Source organism: Eubalaena glacialis, chromosome 1 (genome assembly GCF_028564815.1).
Source record: "Eubalaena glacialis isolate mEubGla1 chromosome 1, mEubGla1.1.hap2.+ XY, whole genome shotgun sequence".
NCBI classification, from domain to species: domain Eukaryota; kingdom Metazoa; phylum Chordata; class Mammalia; order Artiodactyla; family Balaenidae; genus Eubalaena; species Eubalaena glacialis.
Window position 1 is genome coordinate 34,104,946 of NC_083716.1, and position 26,768 is coordinate 34,131,713.

The 26,768-nt window shown below is 40.7% G+C and overlaps 2 protein-coding genes and 1 non-coding gene across 3 annotated transcripts in view; 1 reads left to right on the forward strand and 2 right to left on the reverse strand.

Moving 5' to 3' along the window:
* MYOF (myoferlin) overlaps nucleotides 1–26,768 on the forward strand; it is a 586,741-nt gene that overhangs the window by 392,060 nt on the left and 167,913 nt on the right. The window lies entirely within an intron of this gene.
* CEP55 (centrosomal protein 55) lies at nucleotides 4,101–22,220 on the reverse strand. The gene is made up of 8 exons (XM_061195065.1): nucleotides 22,038–22,220; nucleotides 19,754–20,029; nucleotides 17,478–17,546; nucleotides 9,346–9,496; nucleotides 8,238–8,548; nucleotides 6,514–6,585; nucleotides 5,716–5,841; nucleotides 4,101–4,302 (listed from the first exon to the last, which is right to left on the reverse strand). Exons 1-8 carry the CDS (start codon nucleotides 22,218–22,220, stop codon nucleotides 4,102–4,104), a joined length of 1,389 nt encoding a protein of 462 aa, XP_061051048.1. The 3' UTR covers nucleotide 4,101.
* On the reverse strand, nucleotides 14,391–14,497 carry LOC133078943 (U6 spliceosomal RNA). The gene has a single exon (XR_009697979.1). It is a non-coding gene; the product is annotated as a U6 spliceosomal RNA (small nuclear RNA).

Below are 26,768 nucleotides of genomic sequence, written 5' to 3' on the forward strand. Positions count from 1 at the left end.
TTGCTTGGTTTGCGAGACATAACTTTAATCTGATTCTGAGTTCTCCTCTCTACTCGTGGACCACAAGATGCGCCCCAGGGATCAGCCTTCTCTGCCCCTTTCTCCATTATCTCTCCAGATTCTGGGCAAAACCCTAGCTTGATCCTGCCTTTCGCCTTTGTTTGGGTGTCACTACTAGATTGGACTCTTCGGTATCTTACTCGTGTTTCCCACTCAACCATCCAAAGCCAAAAATATCATTAGATTCAAAGCAGAGAGCACAGCACAGACAATAAGGAAAAATAAAGAGTACCAGACCAACAAACACTGGATTTGCCTTAGACGACAGAGCACTGGGGATCTTGGAAAGAGTAATTTTGCAGGAATCATGTCACACAAGCCAAGATGGTAGGGGCTGTAACAACCACTGCCATTGGGAGTCTGGTCCTCCCTCATTTTCCTGCAAACTTGCTAAGTGACCTGGGATAAGTCACGCCTCTCTCTGGGACTGTTTCATCAGGGAGTCAAGTTTGGACTAGCTCAGTCGTTCTGTCTTCAGTGATACATCAGAATGCCCTAGAGAACTCGTTAATAATGCATATTCCACGCTTCCCACCCCCAGACACCCTGATTTAGGAGATCTGGAGAAGGCCAAGGAATCAACATTTTCAACACACTCCAAGGCTGAGGTGATTTCCTGGACCAAAAACACTGAAGTAGATGACCTCATAGTTCCCTTCCAGCCCTGACATTCCCTCAATTGTCAGATTTGGGGACCAGGGGGTAGTGAGAAAATGTTGGCAGCCAAAAAGTTCTGTTTGGGAAATGTAGCCACAAAAGAATATCACATGGCAGGTGGAAGGGACTGGTCAGGGAGGGCCATGTTCACTGTGCCCCTCAGGGCCTCTTGGATTGAACTGGACTTGGGGAGACCTCAGTCCTCACACAGGAGGCAAAATTGAGAGCCTCCCTTAGCTTCCTGCCCATCTCAGGCTGAGCTAGTCACTCTTCCTTTCGCCCCATTCAGATGCTCTAAACAAATGTTACATACTGAAAATACGTCTGGCCCAGTGCTAAATTTAAAAAATTTTTTCCAACATTTAAAAATTGGAAGATTTCACACTTAAAAATACGAGATTTTGGGACTTCCCTGGTGGCACAGTGGTTAAGAATCCGCCTGCCAATGCAGGGGACACGGGTTCGAGCCCTGTTCCGTTAAGTTCCCACATGCCACGGAGCAACTAAGCCCGTGCGCCACAACTACTGAGCCTGTGCTCGAGAGCCCGCGAGCCACAACTACTGAGGCCGCATGCCACAACTACTGAAGCCCGTGCGCCTAGAGCCCGTGCTCTGCAGCAAGAGAAGCCACTGCAATGAGAAGCCTGCGCACCGCAACAAAGAGAAGACCCAGCTCACGGCAACTAGAGAAAGCCCACTCGCAGCAACGAAGACCCAATGCAGAAAAGAATAAACAAATAAAAAATAAATAAATAAATTTATTTTTTTAAAAAAATACGAGATTTCTCTTGGAAAATCTGAAAGATCAGCCACACTGGGCTTGCATTCACATACGAAGTTGGCTGGAGCTGAGCAGCTGCGCCCCCTTTGGGTGAAGACAGGCATTTTCCAGCCTCCACGGTCCGGCTGGCAGGCTGGCTCATTGGAGTTCCCATCTGGCCCGTCAGAGGGGGCTTTTGAGTTGGCTCCTCTGACTAAAATTTACTCTGTGATAAGCCAGAGCAGCAGAGAGCTACATACTGGAAGAGTATAGTATTGCCTGCCGTTGAGGATTATGGAATTGCCTCTGGACACGATGTTTTTCACCCCTATCATTAAGACATCAGCGGGGCTTCCCTGGTGGCGCAGTGGTTGACAATCTGCCTGCCAATGCAGGGGACACGGGTTCGAGCCCTGGTCTAGGAAGATCCCACGTGCCGCGGAGCAACTGGGCCCGTGAGCCACAACTACTGAGCCTGCGTGTCTGGAGCCTGTGCTCCGCAACAAGAGTGGCCGCGATAGTGAGAGGCCCGCGCACCGCAATGAGGAGTGGCCCCCGCTCGCCACAACTAGAGAAAGCCTTTGCACAGAAACGAAGACCCAACACAGCCAAAAATTAAATAAATAAATAAATAAATAAATAAAAAGAAATCAGCGGAGTGGAATTCACTGCTGTTTAAGGCGAGGTTGTTGTTGAGGCCATGGACCTCTAGTTACATGTTTTCTTCTCTGCAAAGGCACACTGGAGGCATCTCTTTATAATCTCAGTACCAGGATCACTACAGTGGTGTTTCTCTTGAAGATCAGCTGTGAATGGGGTTCAGGATTGCTTCTCTGTGCTCAGTCTCAAACTCAGGGCTCACCCCTCAGAAGCGCTCCATGGCCTGCCTTGGGGCTACCCTTGTGAGTGGCTCCATTTCACTTCTTAGTCTTGTTTTACTATTGCTTTTTCCTACTTCTTTTAAATTTTATGTTAGTATAAGACATATCTTTGAAGAGTCAGACCTCCAATCTTTATTAGACTAAAGCAGGGTTTAAATAAATCAATTCCTCTACTCAACATATACCTTGATTATAGCACTTCCTACAACATATTATACTTACATGTTTAGCTGTTGGTCTCTTCTACCAGACTGTGAAGATGGAGCTGCATTTTACTATCACTGTATCACTAACACCTAGCCCAGAGCCTTGCGTGTAGTTGGCATTTAATAAACGTTTGGAGAATGAACTTAAAGATGTTGCCGAATTGGCACAGCAGGGATCCATGGAACAGGTGGAGGGGCTTGACAAGGCAGAACTTCCCAGACCAGAGGGATGAAAGAGACCAGGTGTGTTCTGCCATTTCTGTAACTCAAGAAACATCCCATTACTCCAGTTATATCACTTAAGGATACTGAGTTTGGAGAATTCATAAGGGTTTTCTGGTGGAGAGAAGACAGGCTTTGGAGTCGACCTGGAGTCTGAAATCCAAGGATGTCTTTTTTTTATGATTATGGGCATTTTGCTTAAACTTTCCAAGCTTCACGCAGTTTTTGGTTCCAAGGTATCCTTAACCACCTTATCATCTTACACTGTATGTTTATCTGTAACTCTCTGGCACCCCTCTCAGGGCAGAAATCTTACCATACCTGTCTATATACATATACACTCCTCAGAGCAAAACTTATTATATAACTTTATTCTTTTCTCCTCTACATTACTAACAGTAGCCCAATGTTAAGCATTTTAGAAAACCTGAAGAAATAAAAAATTTCTTGGTTTACACAGGCATGTATAAAAATATATATTCAGATAAGCAAATATCTGCTCATTACATCGCCCAGCTTTTGAGAGCGCCAAAAATAAATAAATAAAACACGTGCAAACCAAAAGAGAGGGCTAGGTGGTTTTGTCAAAATTCATTTTAACAATTTTAGCTAACCAACATGTGCTAATGAAATTCAAGTTAAAGTTATAGCCAGTTAACATTACAGAAAACATTGTGTGTGGCTACTAAGGAGTATTCCTTAAACAGAATCTGCTTTGTGCTTAGAACACAGGTAGGTTTATAGTTTCAACAGTCAGCAGCAATAAAGATGAGGAAAATCCCCAACTTTTCTAATAACCGCTCTATCATAGAAAGGAAAAAAAAAATGAAAAAAGTATCACCATCTTTTCACAATGGACATCAAAATCAGAACTGTAGGCTTAATAAGTGCTTGGATTAAAAAATACTAACACAATAAGATCCCTGGTTAACTACCTTTGATTTTTAAAAATCCACAAAACATAAAATAGTTGCTTGTTGGTGTAACAAATTTGACCCACAAGCAATAACCTGAACTATCTTTTCTCCATCAAGTACTTTAACAGTGCAAAATGTTAGTCATCTCAGCATTCAATGCTCTCCACATTCTGTCACTAAAGCCTCAAGATGAACCATTGCAGGGAGGTATCACTGCCAAGGAAATGCAAATCAGGCAAAAAATAATAATAATACAATGATTCACTCCTATACCAGAGTCTCAAAGGTATATAGGCACTTTCTGATCTGAGGTGAAATAAGTAATTCAAAATGTCCATAAGCTAACGTAAAATACAGTACTGAATCTTTTGACACAAAAACAAAGAATAATTATATTGTTACTCAGAACAGTATTCAACATGGACGAGTAGATCTCGATGTTCAGTGGCTGGATACTGGATATTGCACTTGGGACATTCCACCAGGCTTTCATTTAGTGCAGCAGTAGGACTTTTTGGTGAGGCAACTTTTCCTCTGTTTTCAGTCTCTCCCTGGCAAGTGACTAATGGCTCTGTGAAGGCAAACTCACGAAGCTGCTTCTGAAAAATAAATGTCAAACGAACACGGTTTGTATAGATGGCCTACCATCCAGCAGTTGTAACTGCTCCATAGGTACTCCAGTTGCTTCAGCCCTGTAGACAGATTTTCTTCTGAATCTCTCTGGTCACCGGTATTATGGTGGTAACATACAAGGCGGTTATAAATCACCCAAATTACCCAGGAAGTACTAGGGTTGGGTGTTTACATAGATAGGTTTTATTAAAATGCTTAGAGCCAAATGTAAAGGTGGGCGGGTGGGCAGTGCTGACAAAGTTTGCTAGGTTTGTAAAGGAGGGGTAACTTCAGTAATAAAGAACTACATGGAATTAAGAGCAGCAAAGAATTTTAGCAGGTCAAACAGGTTATACACAGAAATGACTAAGATGTTGTATAATTCCTTTGTGACTTCCCTATTTCCTGATTTTTTCCCTGAGGAATTTAGAATAGTCAGTAAAGCTTATAAATGAGCACTTTACAACATAATATGAAGACGATGGATGGTAGGAACACCAAGAAAAATACAGGAAAATTATGGATTCTTTTGTATACCCTTTGGCTTCCTATACTTTGAAAAACAGTCATCAACAGGAACGAATTATAAATTTCAATTTCAAATATTATAAATGGTCAATATCAATGACATAAATAGAGTCAAAAATTTATTTCCTGTCTTTTATTCATAAAGAAATTACAAATGATTTTAACAACTGCTTTTTTCTCTTTTGAAAACTGAGGAATTCTGTTTGTAACATTTCACCATCTGCAAATATTCTGCAGTACTAGGATGATATATGAAATGTGTGCTAATGGGACATAACACACACAGACCCTAACAGATTTGGTCCAAAGCTTATTAATAGGATGAAAATAGGTAAATCAAAAACCATTTCCTCATAGAAGCATGTTATTTAAAAGGTTAATGTTTAAAAAGATTATGTGTTCAGGGTAACCCACAGAAGTACTCAACTCAATATGCCTAAAAGACAGTATTAACGGTAATAGTCCATTAGCCCTAAAACCAGCATTTTTTTCTTTCTTTCTTTTTAAATAGAAAAGAATAATTTCAATTCAGGATGTACAACTGCCCTGCCTTGTCCCCTGTATCCCCCAGGCCAGGCACTGTTTAGTGCCTTTAGAATCACAGAGCCCAGGGTGGGTGAGGAATGATCCCAGGCACCGGTAATGTTATCATTACCAAGAGGCCCATAATGTCCCTCTGTCTAGTCCTCCGAACTGATGCTCAAAGGGCAATTGCTTCAAAAGAGGGCAGGGGATTTGATTTGATTGATTTGAGAAACAGCCATTCTTTAAGCTGTATCCTCCTACTTCAGGAAATGGTTTTACACATAAATAGAAAGATGGCAGAAAGAGAAAGATGAAAATAAGTTTTAGTTTAACCATTCTGAACTCACCAAGGATTCCAACTGTGTTATTTGATTTCTTGCTTTTCGGAGCTCCTTAAGAATTACATGCAATTGATGTTGCATATTTTGACGGTCAAGTTTTTCATTTTCAAAGTCTAAAGTACATGCCTGCATCTAGAAAAAATGCCCAAGACAAGACAATGACAGCTAGTATATACTGTCTAGTTTTCTTGACTGGATGCTTGCATTTTTTTTTTTATTAGCACAAGAAGCAAACATATATTGTACCATTAGAGCAAGAACTCCTCTGAGCACAGTGAGATGTTGATAAATGAAAAAGGTTTGTCCAAGGAGCAAAACCAAAGCTTGAGGTATAAGTGAGTGAGGAGCAGCTTAAGAAGTTGCTGGTTAGAATTTGTCCTCTCCATCCTCCTTTTTGTGGGGAAGGGAAAGAGATGGCTGTTCCCTGGTTTGGAATATACTAAAAATCTCTGGTGTCTATTCTGAGAATAACTGGTGTCTCTTTGAGTTCCACTTGAAGTTATCAAGCAGCCCTATTAGGGACATCCGGTCAGACTAGCAGCCATTTAAGGAAGAATAAAATTTGCTGACAAACATCTACCTGTCAAGAAAATTGCCATGTCACCTTAGAGAATCTGGTTTAGCCTAAAGATAGTAACGGGAACATATGGCTGGCACAGATAGTCACTTTAAATATTTTGTTAAAGTTTTTAAAAAACATTTTCTACGACTTTCAAATGTTTCTTCACAGAATAGTGTAAACATGAGGAAAAATTCCATTTTCTAAAGGGTTAAATGGAATTTAGAAGCAACCCCAATGAATACCTGTTGTTCCAACAGAGCTACCCTTGTCTGCTCCTCTTGCTGCTTCAACAGAGTCGTGTAAAGAAACTGGACCTGTAGGATGTAAATAGAACCAACACTGTCACATTGACATTTTATGGTTTGACCTTGACATGGTATGCATGACAGGCTCACATTTCTAACCAGGGCAACACCTGCTCTTCTGGGTGAGTCCTTCCAGCTGTGGTTGAGCAGCCTATCTATATAAGCAGCTGAGCAGTACCGCCCAGGCCAAGAGTTCCCTGAGGCACAGACTGAATGTTGATAAAAAACACTAAACCGCAGTGGACACACCCACTTTCCTTTAGGTCCTGACATCCACGAATATTTCTGAGTAGGGTAACGAAGCTGGCAGAGCCTGGCCACCTCGGCCAGAATAGGAGCAAAATTCTCAGTCAATTCTGCATAATCTTTCATAAATATCACTGCCTGCACCTGCAGGCAGAAGTAAGGGTGGTAAAGACTAAGAAGGCAAATGTTACACCCCTCTCTCTCAACTTTTGGAGGATTTTAAAAATTACTATTCTTTTTTTTCTTAAATTAATTTATTTAATTTTTGACTGCGTTGGGTCTTCATTGCTGCACGTGGGCTTTTTCTAATTGCGGTGAGCGGGGGCTGCTCTTCATTGCGGTGCGCGGGCTTCTCATTGCAGTGGCTTCTCTTGTTGCAGAGCACAGGCTCTAGGCGAGCGGGCTTCAGTAGTTGTGGCTCGTGGGCTCTAGAGCGCAGGCTCAGTAGTTGTGGCTCACAAGTTCAGTTGCTCCACGGCATGTGGGATCTTCCCAGACCAGGGCTTGAACCCGTGTCCCCTGCATTGGCAGGCGGATTCTTAACCACTGTGCCACCATGGAAGTCCCCAAAATTACTATTCTAATAGTAGCAATAACTAACATTTACCTAGCCCTTTAATTTACAAAGCGCTTTTACATTCTCTCAGTTGACCTTCATAAAAGTCCTATGAGGCGAGAAGAGGTTGTTGTATTTACTATTATTAATTTGACACAAATAACCTGCAAGTCAGAGAAGTTAGCTGATTTTCCTCAGGCCACACAATTAGAGACCTGGTATGGACCTCAACTTATGTTTTTTCCATTATTTCATGCTGCCAGGCAAAATTTAAATTAATGAGTTTCTGTTGAGGTAGTATTCAATTCTAATAATCCTCAGTAATGCCAACATTACTGAGACGGACATCCTGGATCCGGCTGTGAGCATAGTGAGAACGTGGAGGGCATCTGGTAATTAACTTGAGTCAGTGTCATCACAATCTCAGTGCCAGCCTAGGAATCAGCCTTGATCCCCCCTTAACTTCCCCTCTTTCAGCTTCTCACACATACCTAACTCCTCCTCACTCGGCTTTTGTGTCTGTGATTTCCTCCCACTAGGAGGGAATTCCCACAGTCACCCACCTCGCCGGTTCCTTCTCACCATCAGCTTTGTCCAAATACCATCTCCTCAGTGATGCTTCCGCTGGCCCCCAATTTCTCTTGGTCATATTACCCTGTTTTATTTTCTTTAGTTTACTTGTTTATTTAGGTACTTGTTTATGGTCTGTCTCCCTTCTAAGTATGAACTCCTAGGAGGCGGCAGGAACTTGCGTTGCTCCTCGCTGGTTCCCAAGTAGTTAAAATAGTCCCTGACACTTAGTAAATACCATGAAAATTCTGAATTATAAACCATGGAAAACCTTGCTGGTTAGACTCACCTGAGATAAGAGCTCTTCAGATCTCTTCTTCTCCTCTTCAAGTTTTTCCCTGGCAAGATCATTCTCTTCCTTGAGCCTTTGTATTTTCTCTGTTTTATGCCTATCGTCTTCCAGATGTTGTACATCTGCCTTTCTTTGTGAACACAACAGCTGATTTAAATCTTGCACTTCTTTTTGGGTTTCTTCATATTTTCTTCGAAATTCACTAAGTTCAAAATTCAACTGAGTTGTTTGTCGTTCCACATCAAGATCGTTTTTTGCATTTGCCAAGAGATGGTTGTAATATTTTTGCTTTTCTTCCTGAAGATAACCTATGACAAACACATCAGGGCACAACTCACTTTATAAAAGAGAGAATTTTCCTGAAGAAATAAATGTAAATATGTTTCTATAAACAAGATCACATTTATTTCCTTCAAAAACGAAGAGTCAAGAGATAGGGAACATGGCTGATATTTGACAGAACAAGAAACAGAAGTTCAGGTATACTACTTGAAGGCACAAAATGAATAAATAGAAGAACTAGAAACAGTAATATAATTATTCTGAGGGAGGGAAAGTCACTAATGTCTAAAGAAAACAAATCAACAAATAGGGCCATTAACTCATTATTTATAGATATGGAGGTAAGGGTCAGAGAAGCTGCAAACCACTTGGCAAAAAAGACAGCATCACTCAGAAGAAACTTCACCTCAGTTCTAGGGTGAGATTCAAATGATTGAAGAATAATGTATAAAAATGTAATCTTTCTCCTGGGATTGATATGAATAACTGCTAAAGGGAAGCTGAGTAAAAAGATAAGGTCAGCACTGGGGGAAATAAAGTTGGAGAAGGACTTTGAAGGAGGGGAAGGATATGCAAGGTGGAGAAAACTTAATGTGCCTTCAGGGCTGCAAGATCCCTTTACCCAGTGACTTATGCCCTTTGGTACCAGAAAACAATGGGAAATGAAACAGACTGGCTAAAATGGTATTTCTTACTTCAGGGCTAGCAGACCTGCTCTTACTTTACTTTATAACACATGTCTATAAGAATCTAAATTTGATGAATCTCTCCTTTTGAAAAATGTCAGGCAGGCCAACCCTAAAGAACATTTTCATACCAGTACCTTCTGATTCAGTCTTTTTTGTCTCCTGTGGGAGTGCATGAACATCTGTTTCCAATTTCTGTTCCAACTCAAAGATCTTCGCTAAAAGTCCTTTTACGTAGACCTCTCGCTGCTGATCATACACAAGCCATTGCTGATTTTTCTCCAGAGCCTCAAAGTGAAAATGAAAGCAAATCAATAATAAAAACCCAAACGCTTAAAATGGACAAGGGAGCCCAAGGGATGCAGTCTTTTCCAGCACACAAAAACTCTACAGCTCATATCATAGAATGATTCTAGGCAACCACTGTAAAGCTCCTGACACAGAGACACATTCTAAGGCCACACACCTTCAGAATACCTAATAACATGGCAAAGTCACGTCTACATGGGGTTAAGTTCATTTGTCTGCTGTTTTCTATACACAATTTGCTTTGTGTCTCTGTCCATGTCATTCTCTGTAAACAGAATGTCTTTGTGGTAGAGGTGGAGATGCACTGCTCAGATACTCTTTTAAGAAAGAGCTGTTTCCACCCAACATAGGGCTCTGCCTGGGAGCTCTCCACGGGGTGGACAGAGGTTCTGTCAGGTTTGCATCCTGGCCTGACAGTGCCCCTGCCCAGTCCTGCTGCCTTCCTTTTCCTTTCACAGATGTCGCTCCCCAATAAACTGTTTGCACTGCTAACTCCATCTCAAACTTAAATACCACCCTCTCTCTTTATCACCAATTTTCATCTTTTACATCTTTTAGAACTCAAAAATCCCAAATTGGGACCAGTCATCTGGTTTGTATAGGGGCTTATGAACTCAGTTGTTATATGTACATATATCTACATATTTTTAAAAATTATTTTATCAACCATCTTCAGCTTTTTTCTGTGTTTGCTGTTTCACTCAAATAGATAGTAAGTTCCTTGAAGTGGCAGACCATGCTTTTCCAAGAGGATTCCCAGCTTTTGCATACAATGTGTAGTCAAGAAATTATTTGAATGGTGGGATAATATTAATAAAATAAAATAAGCAGTGTCTGTTTAAGTTAGCTGGTAGGAGGGAAAGTGCTTCACTTTACTGTTACTGCTAATATTATTTTTTCATTTCAGTTACATCTTTCCTACAAGAAACTAGATGATGCCTTACCAGCCACCTAGCACAAGCTGGAACATTTTATAAAATCACATCTACATTTTCTGTGGATCATACCACCTGATCTGTGGCAAGACATTAGCAAAATATTCACATAAGAAGCTACATTAAGGGCTTCCCTGGTGGCGCAGTGGTTAAGAATCCGCCTGCCAATGCAGGGGACATGGGTTTGAGCCCTGGTCCGGGAAGATCCCACATGCCGTGGAGCAACTAAGCCCATGTGCCACAACTACTGAGCCTGCGCTCTAGAGCCTGCGAGCCACAACTACTGAGCCCGCATGCCACAACTACTGAAGCCCGCACACCTAGAGCCCGTGCTCCGCAACAAGAGAAGTCACCGCAATGAGAAGCCCTCGCACCGCAACGAAGAGTAGCCCCCACTCACCGCAACTAGAGTAAGTCCGTGCACAGCAACGAAGACCCAACACAGCCAAAATAAATAAATAAATAAATAAATAAATAAAATACATAAAAAAAAATTGAATGAAGTTTCATATTTAAAAAAAAAGAAGCTACATTAACTTCAGTGGATACAACAAGGTAGGCGATATGGACAGAGGTGTATAGATTTATGAAATTTCTTAATGAAAAATTCTATTGATATTTTGATTGTTAACTAGGACAAATTCATATATCTTCTGATTCTAACTCTCACTTCTCTTAACCACTGGATCCTTGCAAATTCAGTCAAAGGCAAAGCCAAAGGAGCCTGTGGGGCATCCCCAGCAACTGTACATACCTCCTCCCCCTCATCCATACCTCCTGTTTTGCCAGTAACAGCTTTCATTGTTGTTATTGAAAGCAGGACGTAGATTCAGGTTGAAAGCTAGCAAAGAAGACAATTCACCTGTGGGTACTAGAGGGAAAAAAGTCTTGAAATTCTTATACTGTAGCACCAACATGCAATGAGATTATAACTCCTCTCTCCTTTCCAATCTAGGTCTTCAGTCCAAGAGGATGGGACCGCCCCCCTTTCGTTCTATGTTACCGGGAGGCTGGGGAAATAAGTCTCAATTACTATTTGTGTAAAGAGAGCATGCACAGCTAAACCTGATGTCACATGCATAAAATGTTATGGACGAAGGGCCCCAGGAGGAGGCACACACAGTGATGCTAACACCCCTTCACAATGGCCAAGCTCATTGGTACTGAGCCCTCTGTCCCTGCCGCCCATGCTATCACCTGTCTATCCCCACAGGAATACCTGCTTGAGCAATGATTCATTGCTGGGTCTTGGTAAACCCTGATCATTTGGGGATTTAGAAATCCTCAGTTGGAGGGTGATTTCCCCATTGAGAAGAGTGAGAGAAGATGCAGGCCACGACCAAAAGCTTTAAGTCAGTTAATACAACGATAACTCAGTATTTTGAGTTAAAATAGTTACTGTTAATAAGTTCAGTTCAACCTCTTCCTCGGTCCCCCAAAGTGCTAAATTGTTCTACTTATATTAAATAACTGAGAATATCTTAAAGCTTCAGGACACCACTTGCTGAACTGTAGCTATGTTCCCTTAGGCTGACATTAAAATTGTCCACCATCTGCCGCCTCCCATCTCTTCAGGTCGCAGCCTGGCCTTTCCTCTCCTCCACTGCTGCCTTGTTGTCTACACAACTGTGCACACCCTCTGTGCCTCTTCCCTCTGTGCAGAGTGCCCTAGAACCCCTTCCTATGTTACCTGCCCACTTAAATACCACATTTTCATCAAGTTCTGATGAATCCAGGCTTGTCTTTCAAGGCTTCTCACCATAACTGTCCTCATTAAGCTTCCTCTCCTTCCTAAGCCAATAGTGATTTTCATGTCCACTCAATCTATTTGGCATCTTATACTCATGACCTTGATTGCCTCCTGATGATACTTATCTTAACTACATCCTGAGCCCTCTGGACAGCTGAGCACAGGCTTGTTTAGATATTTTCTTTCACAGTTCCTTTTTTGTGTTCACTGTTTCCGTAGCCAGTGGCTGCCTGATAAATGTTTGTGAATGATGTTGACAACATGGGGTGGGGAAACAATGGCTGCAAGAACAAGCAAGCCTTGTAGCCCCAAACCAGAGTTTGTGAGTGTTCAGGGAAGAGGAGAGGGCAGGAAAGAATCTAGCAGTTCCTTACGCACAGTAGAACAATACATTTAGAGTGATTCAAAAAGAATAAAACATTTTCAAAAATCGATTACTCATTAAGTAATGCGTAATGGAACTATCACAACTATTTCTATAATCTTACAAGTGTATAATATGTATCCTTTGTGTCATAATTCATCCCAGACCTGTTAGAATTTACTATTATCAATAATGAAAGTGTGGCAGCCAGGATGTGTAACTTCTTAACCTTCAGGGCTGCCAGAAAGAGATGGCAAAAACACAAAGTTCTTAACAAAAAAGTTGCATGGTGTAACTCTACTGAAGTAACATATACATACTGGAATACATTTTCAGAAGTGTTCAATTCTTTATGAATCATCCTGCATTTGTTGTAGGTACACTGTAAAAGGTGGGGCTCCTGCCCCCCGCCCTGCAATCTCACTCTAGAAGTGTGAGATGGGATAAGTGGTAAGTACACACTGGAAGTTTTGGGTTGCATATCAGGGCATCTTCTTTCAGGTGGGAATTTTCATCCTTTAAAGATACAGGCAGGGACTTCCATGGTGGTGCAGTGGTTAAGAATCCGTCTGCCAATGCAGGGGATGCAGGTTCAATCCCTGGTCTGGGAAGATCCCACATGCCGCAGAGCAACTATGTGTCACAACTACTGAGCCTGCACTCTAGAGTCCGCGAGCCACAACTACAGAGGCCTGTGCACCTAGAGCCCGTGCTCTGCAACAAAGAGAAGGCACCACAATGAGAAGCCCACACACCGCAACGAAGAGTAGTCCCCGCTCGCCACAACTAGAGAGAGCCCGCGCGTAGCAACGAAGACCCAACACAGCCAAAAAATAAATAAAATTAAAAAAAAAAAAAAAAGATTACACCCCAAGAAGTAATCACATATTAAAAAAAAAAAAAATCCACCTGCCAATGCAGGGGACACGGGTTCAAGCCATGGACCAGGAAGATCTCACATGCCGCAGAGCAACTAAGCCCGTGCGCCACAACTACTGAGCCTGCGCTCTAGAGCCCGCGAGCCACAACTACTGAAGCCCGCACACCTAGAACCCATGCTCCGCAACAAGAGAAGCCACCGCAACGAAGAGCAGCCCCCGCTCACCACAACTAGAGAAAGCCCGCGTGCAGCAATGAAGACCCAACGCAGCCATAAGTAAGTAAATAAATAAATAAATAATAAAAATTTTAAAAAGATACAGGCAGTTGAGCTCTATGTCCAAAAAGATCTCTATATAGGGAAACTCTAAGTCTAGAGAGTTCCTCCAACCTTTGCTAGGCTGCTTCCACAAGTATCCTACAAACTCATGAGCAAAGCTTCCAGGTATGGGGCTTAAAGGATTTTCAATGTCTGTTCTCTATAAAACTAGGAAATGGATTAGGAAGACAGAGGCAGCCTCTGGAATCAATGACTTAGTCCAGGACCCTCCCCCCAGCCACTCTTCTCTCTGCACCTGTCAGGCAGTTATAACATTAGTTCTCCTCATATGGCTGAAGAGTTCATTTATCAAGCGGAGATACTGTATAGCCACTCTGTTTTATACACTCAAATTTAATTGATAAGAGATGTAGCATTGTACGACTCAAAAAGCACGCATATATCCTAATACTTATAAATCATTGTTAGATGCTAAAGATACCTAACTTTATACCGAATTTAAAATATGTCCATATTTAAGCAATATTTTAATATAAATAATTTAAGTCAATGTTGGACGGTCATGAAAATTTTCTTCTTTTAAATGAATCTGTCTATATATTACTCAAGTAGGAGAAACAAAACTATATTGGTTTAAGATATGAGAGACAATATTCTTTTTCTTTTTAAATATGGACTGCTTCACGAATTTGCATGTCATCCTTGCACAGGGGCCGTGCTAATCTTCTCTGTATCGGTCCAATTTTAGTATACGTGCTGCCAAAGCGAGCACAAGAGAGACAATATTCTAAAAGGCCACGTGATGGCGATGTTACTTCAATAAAGTAGTAACACTTCTTTACTCCTGACCTCACTGACTCTTTGCATCTACTCTTTCATTTCTTTATAGAATCAATAATAAATGGATTTGATAGCTACCAGTGAATGCTGACATTATGAGTTTTGTATCCTTAGAGCCTCCTCGCATTAGGTATCTCTTCCAGCTTTGTGTCATCTACATATCTGTTAGACATGCATTTACCATTTCCATCCAAGTTATCAGTAAAAATACAGAACAGGAGTGGGCAAAAGTGAAGCTGTATGGAATGCTACTAAAGCTCTTCCTCCTGCTTTGGCAGGGATCCATTAAATATTCCTTGGGCAAAAACTCTAATGTAGATTGAAACGTTAGCCTATATTGGAGGAAGAAAAAATGTGCATCAATTGACAAAACCGGAATATGGATGGTAGATTACATACAAGTATTGTGTCCATGTTAAACTTGTTAAAGTTGCTATCTGTACGGTAGTCATGTAAGAGAGTATCCTCAAAAAAAAAAAAAAAAGAGTATCCTCATTCTTAGGAATATACATTGAAGTATACAGGCTTAAAGGGCTGTAGATATATGCAACTATTTTATGGTTCAGAAAAAAATACTGGACTTCCCTGGCGGCGCAGTGGTTAAGAATCCGCCTGCCAATGCAGGGGACATGGGTTCGAGCCCTGGTCCGGGAAGATTCCACATGCCGTGCAGCAACTAAGCCCCTGTGCCACAACTACTGAGCCTGCACTCTAGAGCCCTCAAGCCACAACTACTGAGCCCGCGTGCCGCAACTACTGAAGCCCACACACCTAGAGCCTGTGCTCCACAGCAAGAGAAGCCACCGCAGTGAGAAACCCGTGCACCACAACAAAGAGTAGCCCCCGCTCTCCGTAACTAGAGAAAAGCCCACGCATAGCAACGAAGATCCAATGCAGCCAAAATAAATAAAATTAAAAAAAAAAAATTATATCTGTGTGTGTGTGTGGATGGGGGTGGGGACTGAAAGAGAAAGAGTATAAAATGGGGTAAAATGTTAACAATAGTTCAATTTTGGTAAAGAGTATGTGGGCTTCTATATACCATTTTCCATTCTTGTAACTTTTCTGTAAATTTGAATTTTTTCCAAATAAAATAATTATTATTTATCTTCCATAATTCTACATTTAAAAATCAGATTTTCCTTTTTTTTTTGGCCTCACTGAACAGCTTTTGGGATCTTAGCTCTCCGACCAGGGATTGAACCTGTGCCCCCTGCAGTGGAAGCTGACAGTCCTAACCACTGGACCACCAGGGAATTCCCTAAAAATCAGATTTTTAAAATCAAGAGCAAGAAATGCCTATTAAAACTGACTTTTAGCTATTCGGTTTCAAAGTTACTGACACTGGAGAATGTTTACAGCATTAACTCCGTGTAATTATTTCAAAATATCAGCGAGACCTAAATGGTAGCTGAGGAATGATACAGCTCGGCTTTAAGATTATTTTAGCATAACAAATACTGATTCTTAAAATAGGTGGGTAAACTTCTACAGGAAGTTTTGTGGGAGCTTTGTAGAGGGTGTAGGATTAGAATTGCTGAGCTCCCCAAAGCCAAATACTGTGACAGTGCAGACTCTGAGGAGTGAGATTTCTCTTTCCCTACCGCTAAGTCCTCCAACTATAATTCTCCTCCTGGTCGAAAAGATCTGCTGAGACTCCAAAGGGATAACCAGAGCTAAACCACCTCTTGCTCCCCAAATGTAATTTAATGGTTCTTAAAGGGTGGTCTTCAGACCACCAACAGTAGCAGCAGCACCTGAAGCTTACTGGAAATGGAGAATTTCAGGTTCTACCCCAGACCAATCGTCATTACATAAAAATAACTTTAGTTGCTCTTTGAAGCAGTTAGCACTGAGAAGACTAAAAGTTACCCGAGTTTAAGAAAACAGCATCTATTTTCAGGTACTTTGCTAAAATAGACACTAGTGAAATTCAAGAAACTTCGCAAGATTCCATTTAGTCATTCTTTCCAATTTTGTAGATGCTGGGGATAGTATATGACATACAAAAAACTTATTTTGATAGTTTTTTAAGAATTATGTTTCTTCTGTATTTTTGTTACCTCTAGGTAAATTACTTTGATGAGGGTATGTGGTACCCAGTTATACAGACACTCAACAGATTTAAATTCTTCTTTTGAAGATCAAATAGACCTCAAGGTACACCTGCTAGATAAGACAAAACAGGAATCTTAAGAGCATACCTAGATCAGGGTAGACATGCCAGTAATATTTCTGGAATCACAATATCTACCTACTGACCCAATAATTAAATCAAGAATTTCATACTTTGCATATCTAATCTTAAAACTTGAAAAAGTACAATGTGAATAGTAGTCTTGTGTCCCCAATTTATTTAATTTCCAATGAAACTCACCAATCCATTTAAGACATAAGTTTGAAGTAATACAGCTTTACCATATATCTAAAATAACCTCATATCAAATTCTAGAAAAAAGAAACATTGAATACACAAAGAATGTGTTTCCTTTTCAAACTATGAAAGCAAACCCTGGTTGCAAGGGAATAATTTCAAACTAAAGAGTACATCTTGCGTGGAAAAACAAAAAGAAAAAAAAAACTACAAGTTAAATTACATTATAATAATCAAATAGTTGAGCAAATTAGATTTAGGTGAAGAAGGGATACTGTTGAGGTATTTGGTAGAAATGGTGATTTCTAGGGCTTTCTATCCTAAAGAGTCCACACTTAGAGGAACTGGCCCTCTTGAATGCCTGGAAAGAGACTTAAAGGTAGTAACCTAGAGAGATGATCTCAAACCATTCATTTCTCCATCTCCTCAAAAGATTTTTTTCAAGCCACAGCATTACTGCTGTCAATTTGCATGAAATTTAATAATTAATGAAGTAGTCCTCTTTAGCCATAACTTAATAAAAGAAAAATGAACTTACATCTTTCAGCTGTATTTCCATTTCATGAATATTACTCAATGATGAACTGAAGCAACTTGTAGCCACAGTCTACAAGTAAATCAATATTAGTTAACATCATAAATTTAACAACAGAAGTTTCCTCATTATATTTAGTTTCATAATAATACAGTATACATAATATACTTCACAGGGGCATCCCAAAATCCAGATCTGGTATATGCCAGGTGATGGGTAGCAGAGCAGAATTAAGATGTCCTGGAAGCTTTCTAAGCAGATTGGAAACCCTGAGATTTCATATCTAATTTAACCTCTGAGGTCACCTGGACCCCAGGATCACCAGAATAGCCCTCAATGCATATGAACAGCCCACTGATTTTCACCAGAAGGAGACAAAACAGCTGGGCTATTTAAATGAAATCTGGAAAATATTAAATTGGCAAATAAAAGATGAAAGTTGTTTTCTAGAATTATATTTGTATTAGCAATAGTATTAATTAGTATTCATTCATATAGAACTCAAAACATAATTTGTCCCCTCTTTTTTCTTCATTTTCTCATAGAGGAAAAAAAAGAGGGGAAGTAGGTGGTAAGGTACCCAGGCTAGTCAACAAAACTCGTAAAAAGCTATATTTCAGTCTTTTAACAGCTATAAGGAAAGAGATGTATGTGAAGGATGGCAAAGAAGCTCAAAACATTTTTTTCTCCAAAGATGCTCTAGCCACCCTAGTATGTAGCCCTTTCTCCCTCTCAATTTAGTCCTTTAGGTAGAAACTATGACAGAGATAGTTCATCAAATCCCTTTCCTTTCTCCCTGGGCACATTGTGGACTACATTTCCCAGACTTCCCTGTGGTTAGTGAGGTCATGAGACTGAATTCTGTCCAATGGAACGTGAGCAAAAGTAAGCTATGCCATTCCCAGGCCTAGACCTCACACACTCCCGCAGTTCTCCACATGCTCTCTAGCCCACAGCTGTGTATAGCGGATCTGGTGGAGGACTGCACCCTGAGGGATGGGGCAGCCACTAGAAGGAAGGAACGTGGATCTCTGAATGACTATGTGGAGCAAAGCCTCCTCCACTCCAACCTGCCCTAGGCTGTGACATGAGGGAAAAATAATCATTTGTCATATAAGACTCTGAGATTTGTAGGTCGGTTGTTAGGCAATTAGACATGCTGACTAATACAGAAATGAGTAGTGGGCATTCCACAATTATTATAAGAATACATTTTTTAAATTATCATTTCTTCCAAGATTTACATTTCCACCTTCAAAAGTAAAGAAACTAATTCTTGAGCTTTAAGTAAAGGTTTAGTCAACCACGTAGGATCTGACTATAATGTTTCATGAGTTTCAGTTCTACAGAAATTCTCTAGAAAAGCTTAACCTCTTTGAACTCATCTGTAGAAACACTCAATTGCCCATCTATGAGAGTACATATAAATTATAGGTACTCTAAAGGGGAGATAAAGTAGAAAGACCCTTAACATCATTGACATATTGTATCTGAAAGCCATGGATTTTCTTCTGTAGGTGGTATTAATAGTTGTAGTATTAGTATTATTCAAATGTCCAAATTTCCAAAAGAATCAAAGGTCTGATCAATAAGAAACCATTTATTTAGCACTTACTACATGCCAGGCACTCTGCTAGGCTATTTACATATACTGTAACATTTAATCTCCAGTATTCTTACCCTGATTTTACTGATGTGGAAATTGAGGTTTAGGAGAGGGGTCTGGTGAATTCTAGCATTGTCTCCAAGGCTAGAGAGGTTAAGGAATTTGTTCAGAGTCACACAGCTAGTAAGTGGAAGAACAAAGATCTGAACTCAGATCTGCCTATCCACAAATCCTTGCTCTTTTTGCTACACTAGTGACGCTAAAACAATAGAGAGGGAGAAAAAGCATGTATAGTTAGGAAAAAAGCATACTTGATATTTTAACTGGGTATCTCAAATAAGAAAAACAACCAAAAAATGAAGCCTATTGTTTTCACAATACAAACTATAGAAAAAAGAACTCAACAAAATCTTCCTGGTTGTTGTAGATACATTGCGGATTCTGTATTCTGAATACTCCCTGGCATAAAATAATGGTGTGGGGAGTGGAGGAAGCCATATTACCTATTTCTGCTTATGGAGAAGTACCAGGCTATAAAAAAAAAAAAGGAACCTGTTAGTATACTATAGTGTTTCACCATTTGCCAAGCATGTTTTAACAAACTCATTCTCCATAAGAATTACAAACTGTATCAGAAAAGATTAAAAAAATCTGGGTTTAAAGAAATTAGTACCTGTGATAAACAAAGTGTATCAGCTTTGCCTTCAAGTTCAGCAAGTCTTGCAGTTGTAGCAGACAACTGTTTTTTCAATACATCTGTCTCTTCAGACAAGGATTTCAACAGCTGTTCCCTCCTTTCACCTTCCTTTGTTTTCTCTTCCAGCTGTTCAAGCAATGCAGTAGTGCTGTGTTTGGCTTTCAGCTCGTCTCTGAGTCGCTGTATTTCTTTGTCCTTCTCTGTGAGGCGATAAGCATTCTTCTCTCTCTCAGCTTCAAGGACTCGAATTTTCTAGAGATAAACCAAGAAGAATCTTAGAACAAGGCCAGGTCAAACACGAAAATAAATAGTACATTACAACAAGCGTTTATGAAGTGTTTATTATATATCAAGTCAGCATTATACCAGATACCAGGGCAAAAAAGAAGATGAAGCCTGGGAGGGGAGTCTGGGAGAGAATGGATACATGTATATGCATGGCTGAGTCGCTTTGCTGTGCACCTGAAACTATCACAGCATTGTTAATCAGCTATACTCCAATATAAAATAAAAAGTTAAAAAAAAAAGATGAAGCCAAGGTCTTATGCTCAGAGAAATCAGAGAGATAAACCAATACATTAATGCAATATGGTAAGTGCTGTGGTTAAGATATATAGAAAATTAATGGGACATGGACACAGAAAGGAGAGATCAACTCTGTCAACAGTGGTTAGAGAAAGCTAAAGAAAAGCTGGCTCTCACCTGAGTATCTGCTAGTCATTCCCCCATCATGCCAGTTCTAATAATCTTAAAGGCTAAAAGTGAGTCACACAAAGAGATACATGCTCACTGATGAACTTGAAGCAACAGAATTTAAAAATAACAAAATGTTCTACCCGGATAAAAGTGCATTCATAAACTTGCTTTTTGTTAGTAAATGATTTGGTGTCAAATCTAGAAGGTGATCTTCAAAGGAGTGTTCAACATTTTCAAGGATTTGAAAGATAAAGAAGACATGTTTGTTAAACTCCTGCTGGCATAAGAGAGAACGCATCAATAGAGAGATGATAGAAAAAGTTAGCAGAATGGCTTTACATGCTAACAAAGGAAAAACAACATAAAACTAAAAACTTGCATTTGAGGGTGGGGAAGAGGAGCAGTTGTTCAAATAAAGATGGGGAAATTGAGTTGGACAGTTGTATGAAAATGATGAGGGAATTTTCAGTTGCCTACAAGCTTAAGACAAGAGAGTAGTATGATACAGTTACCAAAAAACCGAATTCCATTTTAAGCTTTCATAGAGTATATCATCCAGATTACGGGAAATAATAGTACTGTTTCAACCTGTGTTTGCCACTGTATGCAATACTAGGTACATAATTCAAGAGGGACATGAACACACCACAGAGTGTTCAGGAAAGTGACCAGGAGGAGAAAAAGCCAGTAAAGCTGAAGAATATGGGGTTGGTCTACAGAAAAGTAAGAGGAAGCAAGATTTCCTTGGATATCTGAAAAGTTGTCAATTGGATAAAAAAAAAAAAAAGACTTGTTCTGGGTAGCTTTAGTTGACATAACTAGAACAAACGGGTAGAAGTTACAGGAAGTTTAATTTCAATTGATTATAAAGGGGTTTTGATAGCCAGTGCTTGTCAGAAGTGGAATGAACTGGAAAGAGATCTCTCAGGAAAGCTATTAGATTCCTTCACCAGATTACAAAATAATCTTTATGTCTAAGAATTGGTGATATGCGTTTAAAAAAAATGTGTTAAAATATGTTAACACATATTATGTATTAAAAAATAATAATAAATATGTGTTAAAAAATAATCAATCATTTGGTTTTATGATGTGCCTATAAAGTAAAATTTAAAGAAATCCAATGATTATTTAGTACAGATCATTTATTATCTATGAACAATAAAAGTACTTTTGCAAAATAAATTACAATCAAATTAACGATTAAATTTTAAATCCTTCCAGTTCTAGCAAATTCCTAACTGCTTTACAGACTATATCATACCAAATTGTAAATTAGGGAAATATAGTTTAACAGAACACAAAATGCTAATATCTGTAATGATTTTACCTTAAAAAAAACTGAAAACAAAGATTACTTGTAAAGCAGCCAATATACATGATTAAATGGGTTTTTATTTTATTTTATTTTTTTAAATGGGTTTTTAAACATTCACATTAAAAGCTAAATCCCAAAGTTGACATTAGATTTGTTTTTTACATTTAGTGAACATAAAAACTACATTATATCATTATACTTTCTCATCTCCTACAGCAAATCTTACTACAGTTTAAAGGGTCTTACCTCCAAAAGTCTGTGTCTGTCTTTATCAGTCAGCTTTCCTTTTCCGCTTGCAATTTCATCCACCGATGTTTTTAAGGCTGCAATTTCTCCCCTAAATTTTTCTAATGCAGCTTCTGATTTGGAGTTACTAGGCTTTGGTCCCCATTTACTTTTAATTAAATCTTTGGGACTTCTGGAAGACATCTCTGAAAATGTCTGTAAAAATAAAAATACAGTTATAAGTCTGAGTTTACAAGGTCAAATCTCTGGTTTGAAAAGGTCTAATAACTAATTTGCTAAACAGAAGAACCTTTCTATCTAAATAGAAGTGATATAGCCAAACCAGTAGGGTATGGAACAGGGACTGGGGAAGGCTTCTAGCGTGCTAGTAACACTATATATTTTTAAAATCTGGGTGGTAGATACATGGGGAGTATTCAATATGTCAACTCTTGTGTTTGTGCAGGATTCTGTATGTGTGTCATACTTCAATAGAAAAGTTTCATTTAAAAAAAATGGAGGGATAACCAATGATTAAACCATTAAATGAAGCCTGAAAGAAGTAGATCACAATCAAAGACAAATTTTACCCAAAAATAAAAAGCTAATGATAAATAATGTAATTCTGAATATCTGGACATTGAAATGTCATTACCTGACATAATGGTGCGTCCTCTGTTTTATAAGCTAGGCCTAGTTCAGATCTATCTTAATAATAATAGTCAGCTGAGAGAGCACAGTGGGCAGAAGTGAGAAGAATCCAATATGAGGCATTTATAGGAAAAAGAGACAATATTCACAGAATTCAGGAATGACAGGAATTAAGAATAAGGAGTAAGGAGAAGTTTAGCATATTTGCTAATAGTATTAGATGACATTTAAGAAGCAAGGGTATAATATAAACTCTAGAAGCAAAATACATAGCAAAAATTACTGTGTATATAATAAAAGTAGTTTTAATTAGGGAGGTTAAAAAGCATTTTTCCACCTATGGATCCCAAGATAAAATAATGGTAATGTGACTAGGGAATCGAGAGGAATATGATACTATTCATGCATTCAAAAAATATTGGAGAATTTAATTTACCAGACAGCATATTAGGCGCTGGGTATACACTGGCAGAAAAAAGAAAAAAGAAAGAAAGAAATGAAAGAGAGACATGCCCCTTACATAACGGAACTTTCGATCTAGCAGACGCGGCAGGCAGTAACAAGGAAACGAATATAGATTCTCAAGTTGTAAAATAAATGTTATCCAGGAAATGAAAAGTACAATGATAAATGATACCAGTAACAGTAGAGGAGACCTACTTAGACACCTCGGTGGAGAAGGTTTTTCTACGGAAGGGACCTTAAGGGTCATCCTGTGTGGACTCAGAGAGCCTGAAAATACCATTAGTGGGTAAACTGAGTTGAAGAGACCATCTATCACAAGGTTAGCCCTGGAGTTTTGCCCGTTCTAAGGTGAAAGACTAAGATAACCAGCAAAGGGCACGACGCCTCTATTACAGGCCACGTCGTCTGCAAGTGGAGGCAAATCTTACGAAAACCCTCACAGAAGATCTCACGTGGGAAGACAGGCAAAGAAAAACTGCAAAAGCGGGCACCTTTTTTCTCACCCCCACTTTGAAGATGTCTGTAGAATAGACATGAAAGTGCCTGCTAATCCGCAAAAGGCTTTACTAACGAAAGACCTTGGCCAAGTCACTCGAACTACCTGCGCTTGTCTGAAAGAGGAAGATAATACCCGCCGCAGGGCTGAAAGGAGGGATCGAACCGGCGACGGCCGTGAGGCACCCAGCCAGGGCCAGGAACCAAGTGAGAGCCAGGGAAACGCGACGGGCACCCGGGAGGGCAGAGATTGAGCCCCAGCTAACGCGATCTCCTACTGACCACCCCTCCCTCGCGGTCTCGCCCGGCCCCGGGGCTGCGGGCCCTGGCCGCCCCCGCCACCCTCCGCGGTCGCCCCCCGCAGCAGCCAGCCGGCACCTGAGGGGAAGCGCTGCGCCTCGCTTCGGCCCAGTCTCACCCTCCGGCGCGGGAGCCCCTTCCGGGAGTTTGAATCCCGCGGCTGTGGGGTGGGGCACGTCACTGCCGGCGGGGTTGAGGCACGCGCGACGGGATCGCGGCTCTCCGATTGGCTGCGGCCTCCGAGGGGCGGGGCCTGGAACCTGAGGGCCGATGGAGTGCGGGCTGGAGACCCTCAGGGCCGGGGTCGAGGGTGGGGCTGAGGCCGAGAGGCGGGGCCGAAGACGGGAAGGCTTTCGGCGGACCCGCTACCGAGTTCTGGGACTTTCTCAACGCTTTTCTGAGGTTTCAGACCTCAAGCTCGGTGTTTCTTTGTAAGGAACTGATTCGTGTTTATCCGCTTTGGGGCTGAAGCAAATTACTGTGCTGAGCGAGATAAACCCAGTGACTGTGAGCGGGGACTAACCAGATCCGCGTCCTTGAGCATGATTCGCCCTTCCGAGTACCAGTTTCGCCCTTTATAAAATGGGAGAATTGGATTCCACAAGGGGGCACAGCCTCCCTGTTTTCCTCTTGGGGTGAGCCTTCCTCCTCCCAAAAATCAGGGTGGAGCAATGGGGAGTGTAGCCTGTGGGAGGATTGATAGGCACGCCCAGATTGAATGCTGAGATTATGAGCCCTAGAGGAAGCAAGCTAGGCAGGCGTTTGCTCCAGATTGCTGCCCTCCGGCTCGGTGTCTATTGGTTAAATACGGGTCCTGGTTACCCGCTTTGAGGACTTTCTCTTGCTAAAACCGAGAGGCACAGAAAGCGTTTGGCAGGGCCTGCCCTTCTCAGGCCGAGCATAGACTCATCAGAGGCTTGACACAATAAAAAGGATACAGTAGCAAAACATCCTAGGAAAGCAGCGTCACACAGGGGTTAAATTCTGGATTAGGAATGACTTTAGCTCCTGACTGCCTCTTACTAGCTGTGTGTTCTTGAATAAGTTATTAACCTCTCTGAGCCTCAATTTCCTGATCTGTAAAATGATACAAATAATAATATCTACCTCATAGGGCGGTTATGAGCATTAAATGAGAGAACCCATGTAAAGTGCATAGTGGGGCTTCGTTGGTGGCGCAGTGGTTAAGAATCTGCCTGCCAATGCAGGGGACATGGGTTCGAGCCCTGGCCTGGGAATATCCCACATTCCGCGGAGCAACTGAGCCCGTGCGCTACAACTACTGAGCCTGAGCTCTAGAGCCCACAAGCCACAACTACTGAAGCCTGCGCGCCTAGAGCCCGTGCTCCACAGCAAGAAGCCACGACAATGAGAATCCCGCGCACCGCAACGAAGAGTAGCCTCCACTCACCACAACTAAAGAAAGCTTGTGCACAGCAACGAAGACCCAACGCAGCCAAAAATAAATAAAGAAATAAATTTATTTTAAAAAATAAAAAATAAAGTGCGTAGTGTTTAGTAAATGCTCAACTGATGTTAGCCATTATTACATAAAAAGCAACAAAAACCCTATGTTACTAAATAGAATGGATGAGAAACAATGTAGAGAATTTTAAAGAATAAAAGAAAAGGCAAGAAGATAATGTTTGGTCCCTGCTGCCAAGGAACTCACATTTCTGATGGAAAAGTGAGGAGAACTGGGCTCTTTCCTATCTGTTGTATTAACCTATCAGATGGGATTAGGGTGGGAGTGAAGGTGTGAATGCTATTCATTGCCCGGAGTTGAGAGCAAGGGCAAAATTAGTCTCCATAGAAATCTACAGAGATTCTTGGATGAGAGAGAGAAAGGGAGATTTCCCTGCTCAGCTTTGAGCCAAATGGGGAGAGAAAAGACAGGAAGTGGGAGGAACGATGTGAAGAGGGGTGGCACCTGATAGACAGAGGACCTGGTACCTAGGCCTGCTGGGCCAGACTGCCCAATTACACATCTGCTCCCCAGGTCCCTCTCTTCTGGCAGGAGCTCCCCCTGTGACTGGGGACCCCTGAGGAAAAGGAGTAGGCAGGAGGCTCATTGGCCTGGTGGCTCATTTAATTTTGTAATTGTCATTGTTAGACCCGAAAATCAATGTTTGCTCTTCGCAGGTAGGTGGGGCTAGGCATGAAGTGTGAGAAGCTAGTAGTTTGCAAAAGGCCTGAAGAGGTGATAGTAATTTGATGCTGACAGTTGACTAGGAGAAATCCTGGGACAGGGATTCAAAATTCATCTTTATTTATTAACAAAGAGAAATGTAATGGCCAAGTGGACTGGATATTTATCTCAATAAATATTAGGTTATTTTCTTCCCAGTAGGAGGATCTTGGGAAACCAAAACAGTACCAAAAAGAGGCTGAATGGGTTTAGGCTTTATAAAAAGAAGTAGTGAGGCTGTTGTAGATGAATGTACTCTTCACCTTTGAAAGGTTATGTCTTCCAAAGGAAAGCTAATGACTACCCAGGGCTTCTCCAGCAGATACATCTGTGCTTTCTTATACAACTTTCTGCAATCATGGAAAGGTTCTTTCTACTCAGTCCATTATGGTAGCACTGGCCACATATGGTTGTTGAGTGCTTGAAATGTGGCTACTGTGATTGAGGAACTGAATTTTTAATTTTACTTAATTTAAATTTAAAAACTCATTGTTGATTCAGTTATCAAAAAAACTTTTATGTTTGGAACAACTTAGGTATGTAAGCCTATTTTTTTTCTTCTTTTTGAAATTTTGTTTTTTTTCAATTTTTTGTTTTATATTGGAGTATAATTGATTCACAATGTTATGCTAGTTTCACGTGTACAGCAAAGT